The sequence below is a fragment of the Canis lupus genome, chromosome 2, assembly GCF_048164855.1.
Source record: "Canis lupus baileyi chromosome 2, mCanLup2.hap1, whole genome shotgun sequence".
NCBI lineage: Eukaryota > Metazoa > Chordata > Mammalia > Carnivora > Canidae > Canis > Canis lupus.
The window spans coordinates 25,242,019-25,257,872 of record NC_132839.1 but is presented as its reverse complement, the minus strand read 5'-3'; the positions used below and the strand labels follow the sequence as shown (position 1 = coordinate 25,257,872).

Genomic DNA, 15,854 nt, shown 5'->3' with positions numbered 1-15,854 from the left:
TACTGAGTTGGCACCATTTTTAATGTATCAAATTTTGAGAATATTGAGAATTTAGGAGGTCTGAAACAATATGATTGAAATATATATTAGGTGGGAGCACTTGGGTGGCTCAGTCAATTAAGGTCTGACTTTGGCTCAGGTCATGATCTCAGGGTCCCAGGATCCAGCCCCCTGTGGGACTCCCTGCTCAGTGGGGAGTCACCCACTCCCACTCCCCCTCCCCCTGCTTGTGCTCTCTCTCTCTCTCTCTCTCTCTGTCTCTCTCCCCTTCAAATAAATACATAAAATCTTTTTTAAAAAAAATTATGTTAGGTGATTTTTCTTTGCTTCCTGAGGTGCCAGCATTTTATTTTAATTAAGAACATATCAAACATGAATGAAATTGAGACATTTTTTTCTATCTGGTTATTGGACCCATAGATATGTATCAAAAGATATAGGGATCCCTGGGTGGCGCAGTGGTTTAGTGCCTGCCTTTGGCCCAGGGTGCGATCCTGGAGACCCGTGATCGAATCCCACGTCGGGCTCCCGGTGCATGGAGCCTGCTTCTCCCTCTGCCTATGTCTCTGCCTCTCTCTCTATCTCTATCTCTCTCTGTGTGACTATCATAAATAAATAAAAATTTATTTATTATCATAAATAAAATAAAAATATAAACATCTTAGAGAACTTCAAACTTTCTATTTAAATTCTATAAGTATTGCTCAGCCACTTCAGTATGATTGCCTATTGTGTTTTTAAAATTAGGAAACAAAATATTTTTTGTTGCACATTAAAATGAAATCCATTTTACTAAAGAAATGTGATCCTAATATCTCTCTGCTGAGTAAATTGGTATATAGTTATATTTAATTAAAAGCTCCTAAACTTAAATAGTAAAATTTCCTAAAGAGAACGTGAACTTTAGCCAGCTGCTTGTGCATCTTAGCGACTATGTTTTGTGTCTGCTAACAGCATGACTGGAAGACTTGTGCTGTGTGCACAAAGCTCTGCCATGAAGTACTTAAAAATACTTGGTGAATAATTTGGGGTCAGCTTGCAATTAAGCTTTGTGTGAAATGCCATTAAAAAATCTATTAAATGTGGTACTAGTATATTCAGGTCAAGCTGTTAAAATACATTTGTATAAACATAGAACAGATTATACATACACTGTGTAGAGTTCTGTGGTTTGACTCTTGAAATCCAAATAAAAGTTATATTATCCCTAGAATAAAATTCTAAAATAGAGAGTCTTTTATAAGGACTTGTTCATCTAAGAGCTGGGGAAGTTAATTGCCCCATTAGGTTGTACCGTTAGTACAAAATAGAGCAGATCATAATTTTGGAACGAGATACTGGCTTTTACAATAGCACAGGTGTCCCCGCCCCCACCACACCCCACAAAGAAACTTTTATGGTTTGCAATAATTATAGTACTTATAACTCTCAAATAACATGTGTGGTAGGTGTGGGTAGTAACAAGAAAGGGATGAAGAAGTAATTTTAAAGACTGAATAACAAAAAAGGAGCAAATAAGAATATGGGTGAGAAGTAAGGTAGCAATGATAGGAATATGGGGTGGTAGGAAAGAACTCACCCATCTGTACTGGATAGATTTCATAGCATTCACACCCCCTGTGAGTTTTTAAAAGTATGGGAACAAACTAGCTGCACTTGACAGACTACAGTGTAGATTGATCTGTAGAGAATCTGTCGGTAGAAACAAAAATTACCACTAGGGCCTTAAGCCCTAGACAATGAACTTTTCCCTCACTCCCCGAATGATATTAAGAAATCTGATAAGGACTCAGCGGTTGAGGGTCTGCCTTTAGCTTAAGGCGTGATCCTGGAATCCCGGGATCGAGTCCCACGTAGGGCTCCTCTCGAGGAACCTGCTTCCCCCTCTACCTGTGTCTCTGCCTCTCTCTCTCTCTCTCTCTCATGAATAAATAAATAAAATCTTAAAAAAAAAAAAAAAAGGAAAGAAATCCGATGAAACCATTTGGAAGCTGGCACAGCTTATTTAAAAGATGGGTATTAGTCACTTAATTGTGAGGATAAGGAAAAAGGAAACAAAATAATCTCAACTCTTATTTTGTATCTGTTTAAGAATTCTCCTTTGGTAGAATATTTTTGTAATGCATATCAAATGAGAGCTTTTTAAAATGAATCTTTTCTCAGTCACTGTTGAGTGTGATGTGCTGATAGTTCTTTGGTGGTTGCCAGCTTCAGGGTATAATGAGAAGCTTAAGACAAAACAGCTTAAGATGTTTCTACCTTTTCTACTATCCTAAAAGCAAGTCAGAACAGATACTTGGGAGGCAGGTGCAAGAAGGAATCCTAGATTAAACGTAATGATTGGTGCATTTACAGCATGTACACTCAAAAATTTTCCTTTTCAAATAAAGAGCAAAAGAGTTTAGTAAGGCCATTTTTCTAACCTATTGGCAAGAGCATTTGTTTAAAAGAGAGAAAGAGGCAGGCAGAGAGGACCAGACTGGGAAGATGTTCTTGGAGGTCCTAGGTCTCCGTATGGAGTTGGTAAGCAAGTATCTGCAATATAGTCTGCTACGTAATAGGTAGTACATTCTGTACAATCAATGGGCTTCTGGGAAGATGGTACAGTGGGGTGGTATGCATGGTGCGGTAGTGAATTTAATTCTGTATCCAAAAACCAATATGTTTGTTGGGAATATGCAAAGGCCATCTCTGCTATGTTTGAATTGCTGTGAGTGAGATATTGCGATATAATTATTTAGGGCAGAAAATGGAAGATATTGCATCTCACAGTTGAATCTTTTGGTAAAATACTGTGATGATGGTCTAAAATGCTAAGGGAAGTCGCCGTAGATCCATGTGCAATAAGAAATCTTGAGGTTCCTTATCCAAGTGGAAAATGGACTAAAACAATGGAATACTTTGTTCATTGGAACTAAAATTAGAGACCATAAAGTGAATGCCAGGGTCTTTTATTAATTGAATTAAGTCGATTTAGTAAGAATTGATAGTCAATGAAATTAGCATATAAGGTTACAATTATAGTTCTTTGTTTTCTTTCCTGGAGGAAAAAAAATCATTTTATTTTAAATTATTCATTCCTTTGTAAAACATTTAAGTGAACATCATGTCATGTCAGTTCCTTTGACACACTGACAGTTGGCACACTGACATACCTTAGCGTTCTCTTTCTTTCTATTTCTTCACTCCACTTATTTTTTTAATAATAAATTTATTTTTTATTGGTGTTCAATTTGCCGTCATACAGAATAACACCCAGTGCTCATCCCATCCAGTGCCCCGCTCAGTGCCCATCACCCATTCACCCCCACCCCCCACACTCCTCCCCTTCCACCACCCCTAGTTCGTTTCCCAGAGTTAGGAGTCTCCCTTTCTGATATTAGAAAGGGAGACAGAACACTCCACTTATTTTTAGAGCTACCAACAACATACATTGATGGGACCTCCATTTATATTCACTAAGAAGGTCATGGGATATGTTTATATCAGTTTTTTTTTATACTATTTTTTAAGTAAGGAATTTATTTAGAAACCTATATAAACCTATGATGGCGAAGAGTGTTATTTACCCTGTTCCTGGCCTAGGAGTTTATAAATAAACAATATCAGGCAGTTATTTCCTTATTTATCTTATGTTTGTTTGGAGAAGATTGGCTGAATGATTGGTTTTATCTCCATTATTTATAAAACAGTACAAATGGGATGGGGCTTCTTTATATGCTTGACACAGACCTATGTTTCCTATTTAAAGTTCTTTTGTATTTAAATGAAAAATGTGTGAATTTAGTGTTCACACGTGTGATACTTCTTAATGTGAATTCTAGTTTTATTTACACCTCATGAAACCTAGTGCAAAGGGTTGAATATAAAACGAGAGTATTAGCAACTTAAGAGAGGCATGTTTGTGAAGCTCCAGTTAAATGCTGTTAAAGTCGTACAAAATAGTTAAACTGAGTCTGGCTTACCTCAACTATGTTAAGATAGTATTAGCAATGAGAGACTACTTAATTTGGTGATTCGATAAAATTATTGATGTGATATTTCAAAAGATTCATTTGTACAAAGGCATTCTCATATACATGTATGTACATGTATATTATCTCCCATTTTTTTTCATAGCAAAAAAGTGGGCTTCACTGCAAGCCATATTAAGAGGTGTCATTATGTGAAGATTTTATTGTGTCCTTTTTGTGTGTGTGTGTCCTCTTTTAAAACGTATATGCCACGAGTCACTGTAAGATCATAGTAACAACTTCAGTGAACAAACTTATGCTTTTAATTATATTTTTTTTTTTAAAAACATAAGGCATTTAGTCATTTTCTTGTTTGCAGTTAAGAGTTGTTGCAGCATCTGTGGCAGAAATCATTTGTATTTATGTTTTTGTAATATACTAGAGTTATGCGCTGATCTCACTTCCCTTATGGTAGTATTTTTTATTCATTTGAATACGTATAAACCTTTGTTTACATAGCTGAAAGGCTGAATGTATGAGGTGGAATGGGAGGGAGACTTGGTTTTGGACATATGATTAGGGTAAGAATAACCCAGCCCTATGCAAGTAATAGTTTATGGAGATTATGCAGTGAAGATGTGATGGGATATACAGAAGAGTTTTCTTTTTTGCTTTTATTAGGGTGCAAGGGATAAAGGTAAATATAGTATATGTCTTCCAGTTACATAAAGGTCTTGTGGTCTTTGATTTTCTAGCAAACCATAGTTAGAAACATAGAGGGGCTTCTTTGACTTCTTATCGATGGTTCATATACTTCTGAATGTATGTTGATGCATAACGACTACAAGCAAGACTGGTTCCTTCTCAATAGAGTTTTTTCTCTTCTGACTTATCGGTAAATGCTGGATGTGGATCCTTTCGTACATGGAAGGGAGTGGCTTCTTGCTACAGGAACAGGCTCCCTACTGATGGGGGGAAGGGATGGCTCCGTCATAATTATTCCTTCTGTAAGCTTCTTGGGTTTAGCCTGAGCACATGTGGCATGAATGGGGCTGGGCTGAAAATTATTAATTCTACAGTGGTATTAATTCTACAGAGGTATTCCTGGGGTGGGAGAGCGAGATGCCGTATGTCCTCTGTGCTGCTCTCTGTCTTCTTCATGGGTCTTTGGGCCCATGGGCACCTTCTCACAGGGTCGCGACACTGGGACTAGGACACCTGCACCATAGTGGCAAAGCCCTCTCCTGGGACACTTGACTTCCACTCTGATGAAAGTCGGGGCCCCGAATTTCTTCCTTCCTGGTGCCCAAACAGGGAGTTTTGCTGGCCTATTTCTGGAAGCAGAGGAGTCCCTTGAGCTTAGTAGTTGGTACCTTATAGCAATTTACAATCTAGGGAGTGCTCAGAGGGTGTGTGTGATTTAAAGTTTGCTAGTTCAGATGTTTAGATGTGACTCCTCAACTTCCGATGGAGAACATGTTAATAAAAAGAACTATAACTGACCCGTTCCAGATCATTCCTCACGAAGGACAATGGTGTAAAGTGTGGTGGGCTCTTCCTTCCTGGTGATGGCAGTGAGCTGTCCCTGCGCGGAGCCCTCCCCCACCCCCAGGCCTTCCTGCCCTCGCGTCCGGCCTGTGGCTGCAGCCTAGCCTCTAGATCTTGTCTCACTGTTACACTGGGGAGGGGCTGCTGTTGCCCTGTGGAAGGACCATAAAGAAGCCTCTCTTGAACTTCTCAAGATAGATTATGGCAAGAGAAGAAATCTCTTCTCGTTTCCTTGTTGACTAGAGGGCGTCTCAGCCTCCCCTTACCTAAACCGACAGTCACTCAACTTTTCTGTATGATCTGGTGAGATGATCTTAATTTTTCTTTTTCTTTTTTTCAGTTCACACACATTCGAATTCCCACATTTCACGATTATAATGTGCATATGTGACTCCTTGTTTCATTTGAAGGCTGTAGCTTTGTTAAACGTGTTGAGGAGTTTCCATAACGTGTTTCTATGACCTTGTATTGGATTTACTTCTCCTATTGTTCATGTGAATCCGCAGACTTGGAGACTGAGAATCATGTGTTGAAGGGTGATTGTACTTTATGTGAAAAGATTTGAATCCTCTGTGTGCGTGAGTGTGATCAGCCAGGCTTGCTATCGATTTCTTCTGTTCAACACTGCCAAATCTTCTATTCAAGTATTGTGAAAACTCTTTGTTTCTTTCAGGTCGAATGAGTGATTTGAGTGTAATTGGTCATCCAATAGATTCAGAGTCTAAAGAAGATGAACCTTGTAGTGAAGAAACAGATCCAGAGCACGTACTAAGTTTACCTGAGTTAATTGAAATAACATTGTACCACAGTGAAGAGGATGAAGAGGAAGACGAAGAGTGTACCAACGCCACCGACGTAACGACCACCCCATCAGTGCAGTACATTAATGGGAAACAGCTAGTCACCACCGTGCCCAAGGACCCAGAAGCAGCAGAGGCAAGGCGTGGCCAGTTTGAGAGTGTGGCACCTTCTCAAAATTTTTCACATAGCAGTGAAAGTGAAACACATCCATTTGTGGTAGCCGAGAATGGATTGTCTACTGCCGTGCAGCCTAATGAATCAAAAGAAACAACTGAGTCGCTTGAACTGACCTGGAGGCCTGAGACTTACCCTGAAACTCCAGAACACTTTTCAGGTGGTGAGCCTGATGTTTTCCCCACAGTCCCATTCCATGAAGGAGAAGCCACAGACGGGCCAGAGTCGACCCCAGAGAGAGGCCTTGAGCTTGATAATCTGGTCCATGAACCTATAGAACATGTACCTCTGTTTTCTGAAGAGTCCTCAGGAGATGCTGCTACTGATCAGGAGTCTCAAAAAATGATCTCTTCAAAGGCTACTGAGGTGACATTTGGTGAAGAGGCAGAAAAAAGTACTTCGGTCACGCCTGCTCCAAATGTAGTCCCAAGTTCTGTGTCGGCAGATGTTTCAGAGGACGTATCAGTCACCTTCACACGAAATGTCCTCCTTCATGGCCCATTGTCCACTGTAGAAAGCTGGGTAGAAATAGCCCCTCAAGAAAATGTAGAGCTCTCGGGGAGTCCTTCAATTCCATTCCCGGAAGGCTCTGGGGAAACAGAAGAAGATACAAATACAATGTTCACTGTGGCAACTGATTTATCACAGAGAAATATTACAGATACGCTGGTTACTTTAGCCACTAGCAAGACCACGATCACAGAGAGTCTTTCTGATATTCCTGCAACCACCTTTCATTCCAGTTCTCAACAACCTTCCACAGAAGTAGCACCAACGAAATTTGTAGGGGAAACAGACACACCTGAGTGGGTCTTCAGGCCACCTCTTGAGGGAAAGAGAAGGAAAGAGGAGGAGGAAGAGGGCACCACAGGCACAGCTTCTACAGAGCAGGTACATGTATCCACACAGAGATCAGATCAATTGATTTTACCCTCTGATTTAGAAAGCTCGAGTGAAGTGACATCTAGCCATTCAGCCTCTGCTACCTGGAACAGTCTTATGTCCTCCACAAAACCCACACAGCCTGAAAAGGCAATGACAAGTTCTGCTCTTGTCTCCACGGAAACAAGTGTTTTAGACCATCTAGGGGCACAGACTGCTAAGCCCAGCAGTAGCAGTCAATCTGGGTTTCAGGAAGGGCTGTCCACTCTTCCGGGTAGGCCTATCTCTTTCTCTCTGGAGCCAGGCTCTGGAGAAGCTGCTGCTGACCCAGAAACAGCCACTGTTGCTTCATTTTCATTAAATTTAGAGTCTGGAATTCCAACCGAAAAGGAAGCAGCTGGCACTTTGTCTCCCCATGTGGAAACTATATTCCCTTTTGAGCCGACAGGATTAGTTTTGAGTACTGTAATGGACAGAGAGGTTGCTGAAATTACAAGCCAAACATTCAAAGAAAACTTGATTTCAGAAGTCTCGGGAGAACAAAATCATGGGCCAGAAATAAAGGGCTTTTCTACAGATTTTCCCTTGGAAGAAGATTTCAGTGGTGACTTTAGAGAGTACTCAACGGTAACTTATCCTACAGAAGAAGAAACAGTAATGATGGAAGGCTCTGGGGATGCAGCATCTAAAGATACCCAGATTTCATCATCTGTAGTACCTGCTTCAGATCATAGCAACCACAGAGCTGACCCGGAAGGACCTAGTAGCACCTCCGTCAGCACTTCCGCCTTCCCTTGGGAAGAGTTGACAGCCTCAGCTGAGGGCTCAGGTGAGGAGTTGGTCTCAGCAAGCACTTCTGTGGACCACGTGTTTCCCAGTACCATGGGAAATGCTTCTGGTACAGATTCCCCATTTATTGACCAAGGATTGGGAGAAGAAGGTGCTATTAATGATGCCAATAAAAGGTCCACCGTTTTACCAACCGCAGAAGCTGAAGGTACTGAAGCAGCCACAACCGAAGGGGAAGTGAGAGTAGATGGCACGGTTTCAGTGACCTTTCCTCAGACTATGGAGCCAGCCAAATTATGGTCCCTGCAAGAAATCAACCCTGTACAGCAGGGAACTGAAAGTGAGACAGCATCAGAGGAAGAGATTGAAGAACCAAACTCTTTTGAATCCCCTCAAAGCTCTGTTGCACCAGAACAAATAAATTTTGATTCACAAACCTTTACTGAAACTGGACTCCGAACCACAGATTATTCTACGCTAACAATGAAGAGAACTGACAGTATTGGTGAGGAAATGGAGAAGGAAGGCATTTCCTTCACTGATGTGTCTACTCCAGATCCAGATGCAAAAGGCTTGGGACCCTATACTGCTCTCCCTGAAGTTACTGAAAAATCCCATCTTTTCTTAGCTACTACCTCAGTGACTGAATCTGTATCAGCTGAAAGTGTAGTCACAGATTCTCCAGTCGAAAAGGAGGAAACTATAAAACCTTTTCCCAAAGTTGTGACGCCAATAATTAAAGAGGCAGACACTGATCTTTTATTCTCTGGACTGGGATCAGGAGAAGAAGTTTTGGCCACTACAGTGCCAGTGAATTTTACTGAAATGGAACAAATCATGAGCACATTATATCCCCAGGTTTCTCAAATGGAGAGTTCAGAAACCAGCCACATAAGCAATACAACGGAAGACTATGAGGGAATGGAAAATGTAGCACACGAAGTTGGACCACCCATCTCCAAAACAGACAGCCTCTCTGAAGATAGTGAGACAGCATCCAGCACGACCTTACTAGAAATTGTAAGTGACACCACAACTGCAGGACCTTCTACGGCACCTCTCACTTTCTCCACAGATGCTGAACATCCCCAACATGAGACTCACGGTTGGGCAGAAGAAATCCAGACTAGTAGACCACAACCGATGACCGAACCAGTCTCTAACGAGAATTCTCCAACGGCAGAAACAAAAGAAACAGCGACCCCTCCCTCCGACTTTCTGGCTAGAACTTACGGTCTTGAAATGGCCAAAGGATTTGTTACATCAGCACCTAAACCGTCTGACTTGCTTTATGAACATTCTGGAGAGGGATCTGGGGAACTGGATATGGTTGATTTAGTCCACACTTCTGGAACTACTCAGGCAAGCAGGCAAGGAAGCACCACATTTGTTTCTGATAGATCCCTGGAAAAACATCCCGAGGTTCCAAGTGCTAAAGCTGTTACTGTTGATGGATTCCCAACAGTTTCAGTGTTGCTGCCTCTTCATGTAGAGCAGAATGAAAGCTCCCCTGCTCCAACTAGCACACTGTCAAGCACAAGGTCATATGAGAGGTCCACAGAAGGTGCTGCAGATAGCTTCCAAGACCATGTCAAAGGGTTTGAGGATTCCACTGTCAAGCCTAACAGAAGAACAACCACTGAAAACATTATTATAGATCTGGACAAAGAGGACAAGGATTTAATACTGACAATTACAGAGAGCACCATCCTTGAACATCTCCCTGAGTTGACATCAGATAAAAATACTATCATAGATATCGATCACACTAAACCTATATATGTAGACATCCTTGGGATGCAGACGGACATAGATCCAGAGGTACTAGCCGGACCCCATGGCAGCAGTGAAGAAAGCACCCAAGTTCAAGAGAAGTATGAGGCAGCTGTTAACCTTTCTTTAACTGAAGAAAACTTCGAGGGCTCTGGTGACACTCTTCTGGCTAATGACACTCAGACAACGCATAGTGAATCGATGCCTTCGGAAGACAGAAGCCGCTTAGACCATACGGGCTTTATCTTCACAACCAGGATCCCTGTTCCCAGCACAGAAACAGAATTAGATATTTGGCTTCCCACAGCGACCTCCCTGCCCATCCCTAGTCCATCTGCCACAGTTACTCCAGAGACCGAGGAACCAAAAAGCGAAGCAAAAGCCCTGGATGACACCTTCGAATCAAGTACTTTGTCTGACGGTCAAGCTATTGCAGACCAAAGTGAAGTTATATCAACATTGGGCCACTTGGAGCCACGGGATGACTATGAAGAAAAGAAATACGTAGCTCCTTCTTTCCAGCCAGAATTCTCATCAGGAGCCGAGGAGGCACTGATCGATCCTACACCCTACGTAAGTATTGGTACTATCCACCATATGGCTCAGAGTTTGACAGAGGCACCTAACGTGATAGAAGGATCCAATCCCTCGGATGACACTGATACAACATCGGCAGCTTCAGCTTTTGCCAAGTTGTCCTTCCAAACACCATCATCTCCGCTCACCGGCTACGTAGGCAGCGGAGCCTCTGAGCAGGCAGAGGGCCCCCAGGCCGGTGCTGTGCCTGGTACAGATGCTGGCATGGCTCACGGGTCTCCAGGAAAACTTGCAGACACTGAAGTGACTTTCACATCATCGAGCGAAGAGCCCTTTCACATAACCGAGCCTCCATCCTTATCTCCTGACACTGGATTAGAGCCTTCAGAAGATGAAAGTAATCCTAAGTTATTAGAACCAACAGAAGCTTCTCCCACAAAGCCGACTGCTGAAGAAGGAACTGAGATTCTCCAAGGTTCTCAAACCCAAACCAATATTCAACTGTCTGGAGAGACAATGAAGAACCATGTTAGAACACCCGAGGCTGGAACTGTGGTCACAACTGCAGGTGAAATTAAGTTAGAAGGTGCTACACTGTGGCCACATTCTACTTCTGCTTCTGCAGTTTATGGAGTTGAGGCAGATGTCATGCCTCAGCCCAGCCCACAGACTTCTGAGAGGCCCACCGTTCCTTCCTCTCTGGAAATAAACCCTGAAACACAAGCAGCCTTGATCGGAGGGGAGGATTACACAGTAGCAGCATCTGACCAGCAAGTATCAGCGAGGATTCTTGATTCCAATAATCAGGCCACAGTAAGCATTGCAGAGTTACATACTGAGCTCGCAACACCGTCGTTTTCCCTTCTGGAAACTTCTAATGAAACCGGTTTCCTGATTGGCATTAATGAAGAGTCAGTGGAAGGCACAGCAGTCTATTTACCAGGTAAGGTCACAACATTGATAAATCTGTTTCCAAACTTGGAAACAGTCCCTTGGTCCTAACACATATATGCATATGGTTTTTATTGTGATATTAAATCAGTGGAGATTTCTATATTATGCACATGACAACAGCACAGGCCACATTATTGAGTCCATAATTGGATGCAGAGAAAGTAAGTGTAGATTATTTCTGGGCTTCATAGATATTCTTTGTATTTTTCTGGGTTTTAGAAACAACGTACAATTGCGGCATAGGAAAAGTGAAATTGTTAATAGTGTAAAAATTCAATTTGGTTTTATTTATTTATTTTTATTTTTTTTTCAATTTGCTTTTACTCATTAGTAAAATATTGCTTTGCCATATGCCCCTTATTATACATCTTGTTTTAAAAACAGGAAAAAAACTCCAATTTTTAAAAAGCTCCCATTGATGGGTGCTATTACAGCAATATCAAAATCTGTTAGGCCTTTAAAACTTTTTGAACAGTAAATAATTCAAATAAACATTCATATAGTTTGTGTAATACCAGTTATCAGTTCATACTTTTATGTAATTTCCTTGTTCCAGATAGTCTGCGTAATGCTTCTAACACAGTGCTTAGCCAGAGTGGGTATGTATTTGCGCCCTGCCTGTCAAAAGAGGATTTCTGTTTTTTTTTTTTTTTTTTTTTACTGAATGGACAGAAAGCACGAATTTGATACTTGTTCGTACAGACTCTCTTATACGATCTTCATAAAATTGCTGTATTTTTACTATCATCATCCCCATATTATTATCCCTACTTAAAAGGGTGGGATGTGGATTTTTAGAGAAGTTCTGTAATATGCCCAGGCTTGCATAGCCACACACACCATAGCATTGGTGGGATTTGAACCCAGATCAGCTCCCCTCCAAAGCCATGGTCTTTTCATTGCTCTTTACTGGTTTCCAATTAATATAGTATTAAAATGAATAATTGATATTTAATGATTTGTAAACCAGAAATCTTGGAATATTTACTTTGTAGGACTTATTTTCCTTTTTTTTTTTTTTTTTTTTTTTACTTATTTTCCTTTTAATCTGTCTTGATAGTCTTGAAGTCTATTTTAATGGTGTTTTCTAGTAATGTTAATTAAATAGCAATGTCAGGGAAATCCACAAATAGCCATTACCACCTAGCCACTACTTAGAAAAAGAGAAAAAAAAAATCCGTACTTCAAGGGCTGTGTTGTTGAAAATATGTTTTATATTAATGAATATGTTTTACAGCATGGCTATACCTAGAATTATTCTCCCGATCGTTTCAACATTATCTTTTGTGCCATTAATGCTTCTGTTTGTTGTGCTTCAGATAAAGTAAAATAATCAATCATAAAGTGCAACTTTTATAAATGACTTGAAGTATTTTATGAATAAAATTAATCAGAGGTGGTTGATGGATTTTGTTGTTGTTGTCACTCTATATTTAATCTGTAAATGATAGCCTAGTAATCTGGCCAATATTTATTCTTTTATAATTTAGTTGAAAATACTTCAGGTTGGTGAAAATACAATACAGAAATCACTGGTAAGTCATAGAGAGTTAGGTTTGACAGGTGGATGAGAAATGTGTACCAGTAATCCAGACCACAATTTATTTCTCTAGAATGAGAGCTTGCGTCTTCATTGCAAAGCAAATTGTGACTTTAGGCGAATTCAGTAAACAGCAGCTCACTCTGGATTGCCTGGTTTCTCTGTCGCAGGTTCAGCTTTCAGAGAGTAATACAAACTGTTTAGGGAAGAACAAAATTCATCAAAACAAAACTTTTCTCCTAATCTAAACTATTTTAGGTTCACAGAAAGATCCACTTTCTTGCCAAGTCCTTGTCCCATACTCTCAGCATGGTGTCTGGAGTCTGTGGTGGGAATAATAATAGCACTTCACATTCGTGTGGCACATCACAGTTTTATCAAGCACTGTCACATAAGTGTCATTTTGGTTTTGCACTGAGGGCAGCCTGTAGATGTGTTGTTGACGGCATCCTTGACATATAAGCAGTGTACGTTCAAAGCCAGAAGGCTAGAATGGCTAGGGAGATTTTACATATTTTTAGAACTATAGGAGAAAGAGTCTTCAAAAAATTGGGGTCCTTTCTGAAGAGTAGGTGTAGGCATCTGAATTAACCTGATTATAATGTTGAACCCGCACATGTGAACTTTCTATCAAGTCTTTCTCCTAGTCCAGAATTTACTTAACACTCATAAAGTTTGAGTTTGACTCTCTTGTGTAGAAAGGCTCAGTTACCTTCTAGAGCAGTGCCTGCTTATTCGAATATTCCTTAAGTTCGTATTTCAAAGGTAGATAACTTTTTTCATGTGTAATTATTTCAGGGTTTTGGGACTGAAGATTCTCGGAAATATGGTTTTTGTTCCATATGTAGCCTATTTATTTCAATTATTTTGTAACACCTTCCACAACTCTCATCTGGACTTTTAAACATTTAAAAGCATAGGCAATTCTGAAAAAGTACTCAAACAATAAATATAAGTGACTCACGTAAATACAGTTATCTAAGCAGTATTACAGACTTAATATATGTGCTTGAAATATTGTAAAAGTATTTGCGTCTAGGAAACATATTTTAAAGTGTTTCTCCTCAGAAATTTGTGTCTCTGGCCTTTACATTTATCTTCTGAGAGTGTCGATTTTGTGTTTTAATAAGAAAACTGTAATAAAGATTGGGGGTTTCAAAAAAATGGGGGGTTTCATTTTAGGTGAGATTTTTGTCTTTGGGTTTGTTTTTATACAGTAGAGTTTAATTTGTGTGTTGCTTTTCTTCAAGTATAGTTTAAAGGAGTACATTTGGAACGTGTTTTTGGAAAAAGCATATTAATGTAGCAGAAGAGACTTCAGTGCACACTTTCGAAGAAAAACAGTTTCTGAGCATTAAGTGGTAAAAGGCAATAATAATTCAAATGATGATAACAAGCCAAACTGCTAAACAGAATGCATGTTTTGTGTATCCAGCCATTTCACATGAACTAACCTCGTTTAAAAGAATACATTTTCCATTCACTGTGCACATATGTGTAATCATTTTTGACTAAAATCAATTGCCATTATCATGCCAACTAAATCTGCAGTAGAATATATTAGTTGCCAGATACTGTACAAAATATTGTTTAAAAATAATGATGATTGAATCCCAGAAATGAATAGATGCATTTTGTAACAATTAGTTATAATGCCAAGAAACACTCCAGAGAGTAAAGTTAATGTTAATTTTTATGCGTAGTATCTAAATTGCTATGGTAAAGCTTGTATTTTGGTAGCAATAAGTGGCAATTTATGCTAAAAAACATTGAAACCTGGATATGAGCCTAATTGCCTTTCTTACTTTCCTGCACATGGTAGGACCCGATCGTTGTAAAACGAACCCGTGCCTTAATGGAGGCACCTGTTATCCTACTGAAACTTCCTACGTATGTACCTGTGTGCCAGGATTCAGTGGCGACCAGTGTGAGCTTGGTAAGATGTTCTTGTCTGAAAGAGTGCAATGCTTTTCCAGAAGATGTACTGGGGCAGAACTCATATGCTCAAAGGATTTCAGAGAAACCCATGTGTATATGAATTATTTCTTAAATGACATTAAAATCATAAAGTAATTTAAGTAGAGTCTGGGGACAGGTGTTTACTGAATTTTGTTAAGATACCCAAAACTCAGTGAAGCTTACTGAGGTAAACTGTGTCTTTTTATAGTTTTTGTAGATAGGCTTTACAAGTGTAAAGTTGCATCAATAGTAGGGAAATATTTTGCTCTATTTCCCAACATCTACAAATTAATAATCAATTTAAATACAATTTTTTTTTAAGAGGTTGTATTTTAAAAATGAGGGAGTTCAGTTTTTGTGTTGTGAGCTCATTTGCTCCTCTGAGGTGGGGTGGGTAAGATCCAGAGGCCAGCCTAACCCATCTCTTCCTTAAGAAGTTTTGAGGTTGTTGTCCTGTCCTCTTTTTTTTTGGAAATATCTTTTTTTTTTTTTACTGAATCAGTTCCCTTCACTCTCACTTTTATTTAGGTTTCCTTTTCTAAAAAAAAAAAAAGAAAGAAAGAAAGAAAGAGAAAGAAAGGAAAGAAAGGAAGAAAGGAAGAAAGAAAAGAAAGAAAGAAAGAAAGAAAGAAAGAAAGAAAGAAAGAAAGAAAGAAAGAAAGAAAGAAGAAGAAAAAAAGACCCCAGTTTAGATTTGGCTAAATGTAGATAGACCTGTCCTCTGAGAAAACAGAGGATGGGAATACATTGGCCAGGTGGTCCTTTTAGAGGTACCGTAATGGTTTTCTCCTACGATTGAGGAAAGAAGGCCCATGGATAACACTTTAGATTGCACAGAAATACTGAGATAAAATCCTCAACATTCATATTAAAAGAGTGCTCATCTTTAAAAAAAAAAAGAAAAGACCAGGTCAATAGAGCTAGTAAATTCTGTGTGCTAATTA

At 39.8% G+C, this 15,854-nt stretch overlaps 1 protein-coding gene across 5 annotated transcripts in view; it reads left to right on the top strand.

Moving 5' to 3' along the window:
* VCAN (versican) overlaps positions 1 to 15,854 on the top strand; it is a 112,129-nt gene that overhangs the window by 62,062 nt on the left and 34,213 nt on the right. For 3 of the 5 annotated variants that reach the window (XM_072792999.1, XM_072793008.1, XM_072792988.1), the window contains 2 exons: positions 6,175 to 11,400; positions 14,774 to 14,887. In XM_072792999.1, coding sequence (XP_072649100.1) covers positions 6,175 to 11,400; positions 14,774 to 14,887 — 5,340 coding nt within the window. The remainder of the gene's footprint in view (positions 1 to 6,174; positions 11,401 to 14,773; positions 14,888 to 15,854) is intronic. The other 2 variants (XM_072793027.1, XM_072793017.1) reach the window with 1 other exon arrangement.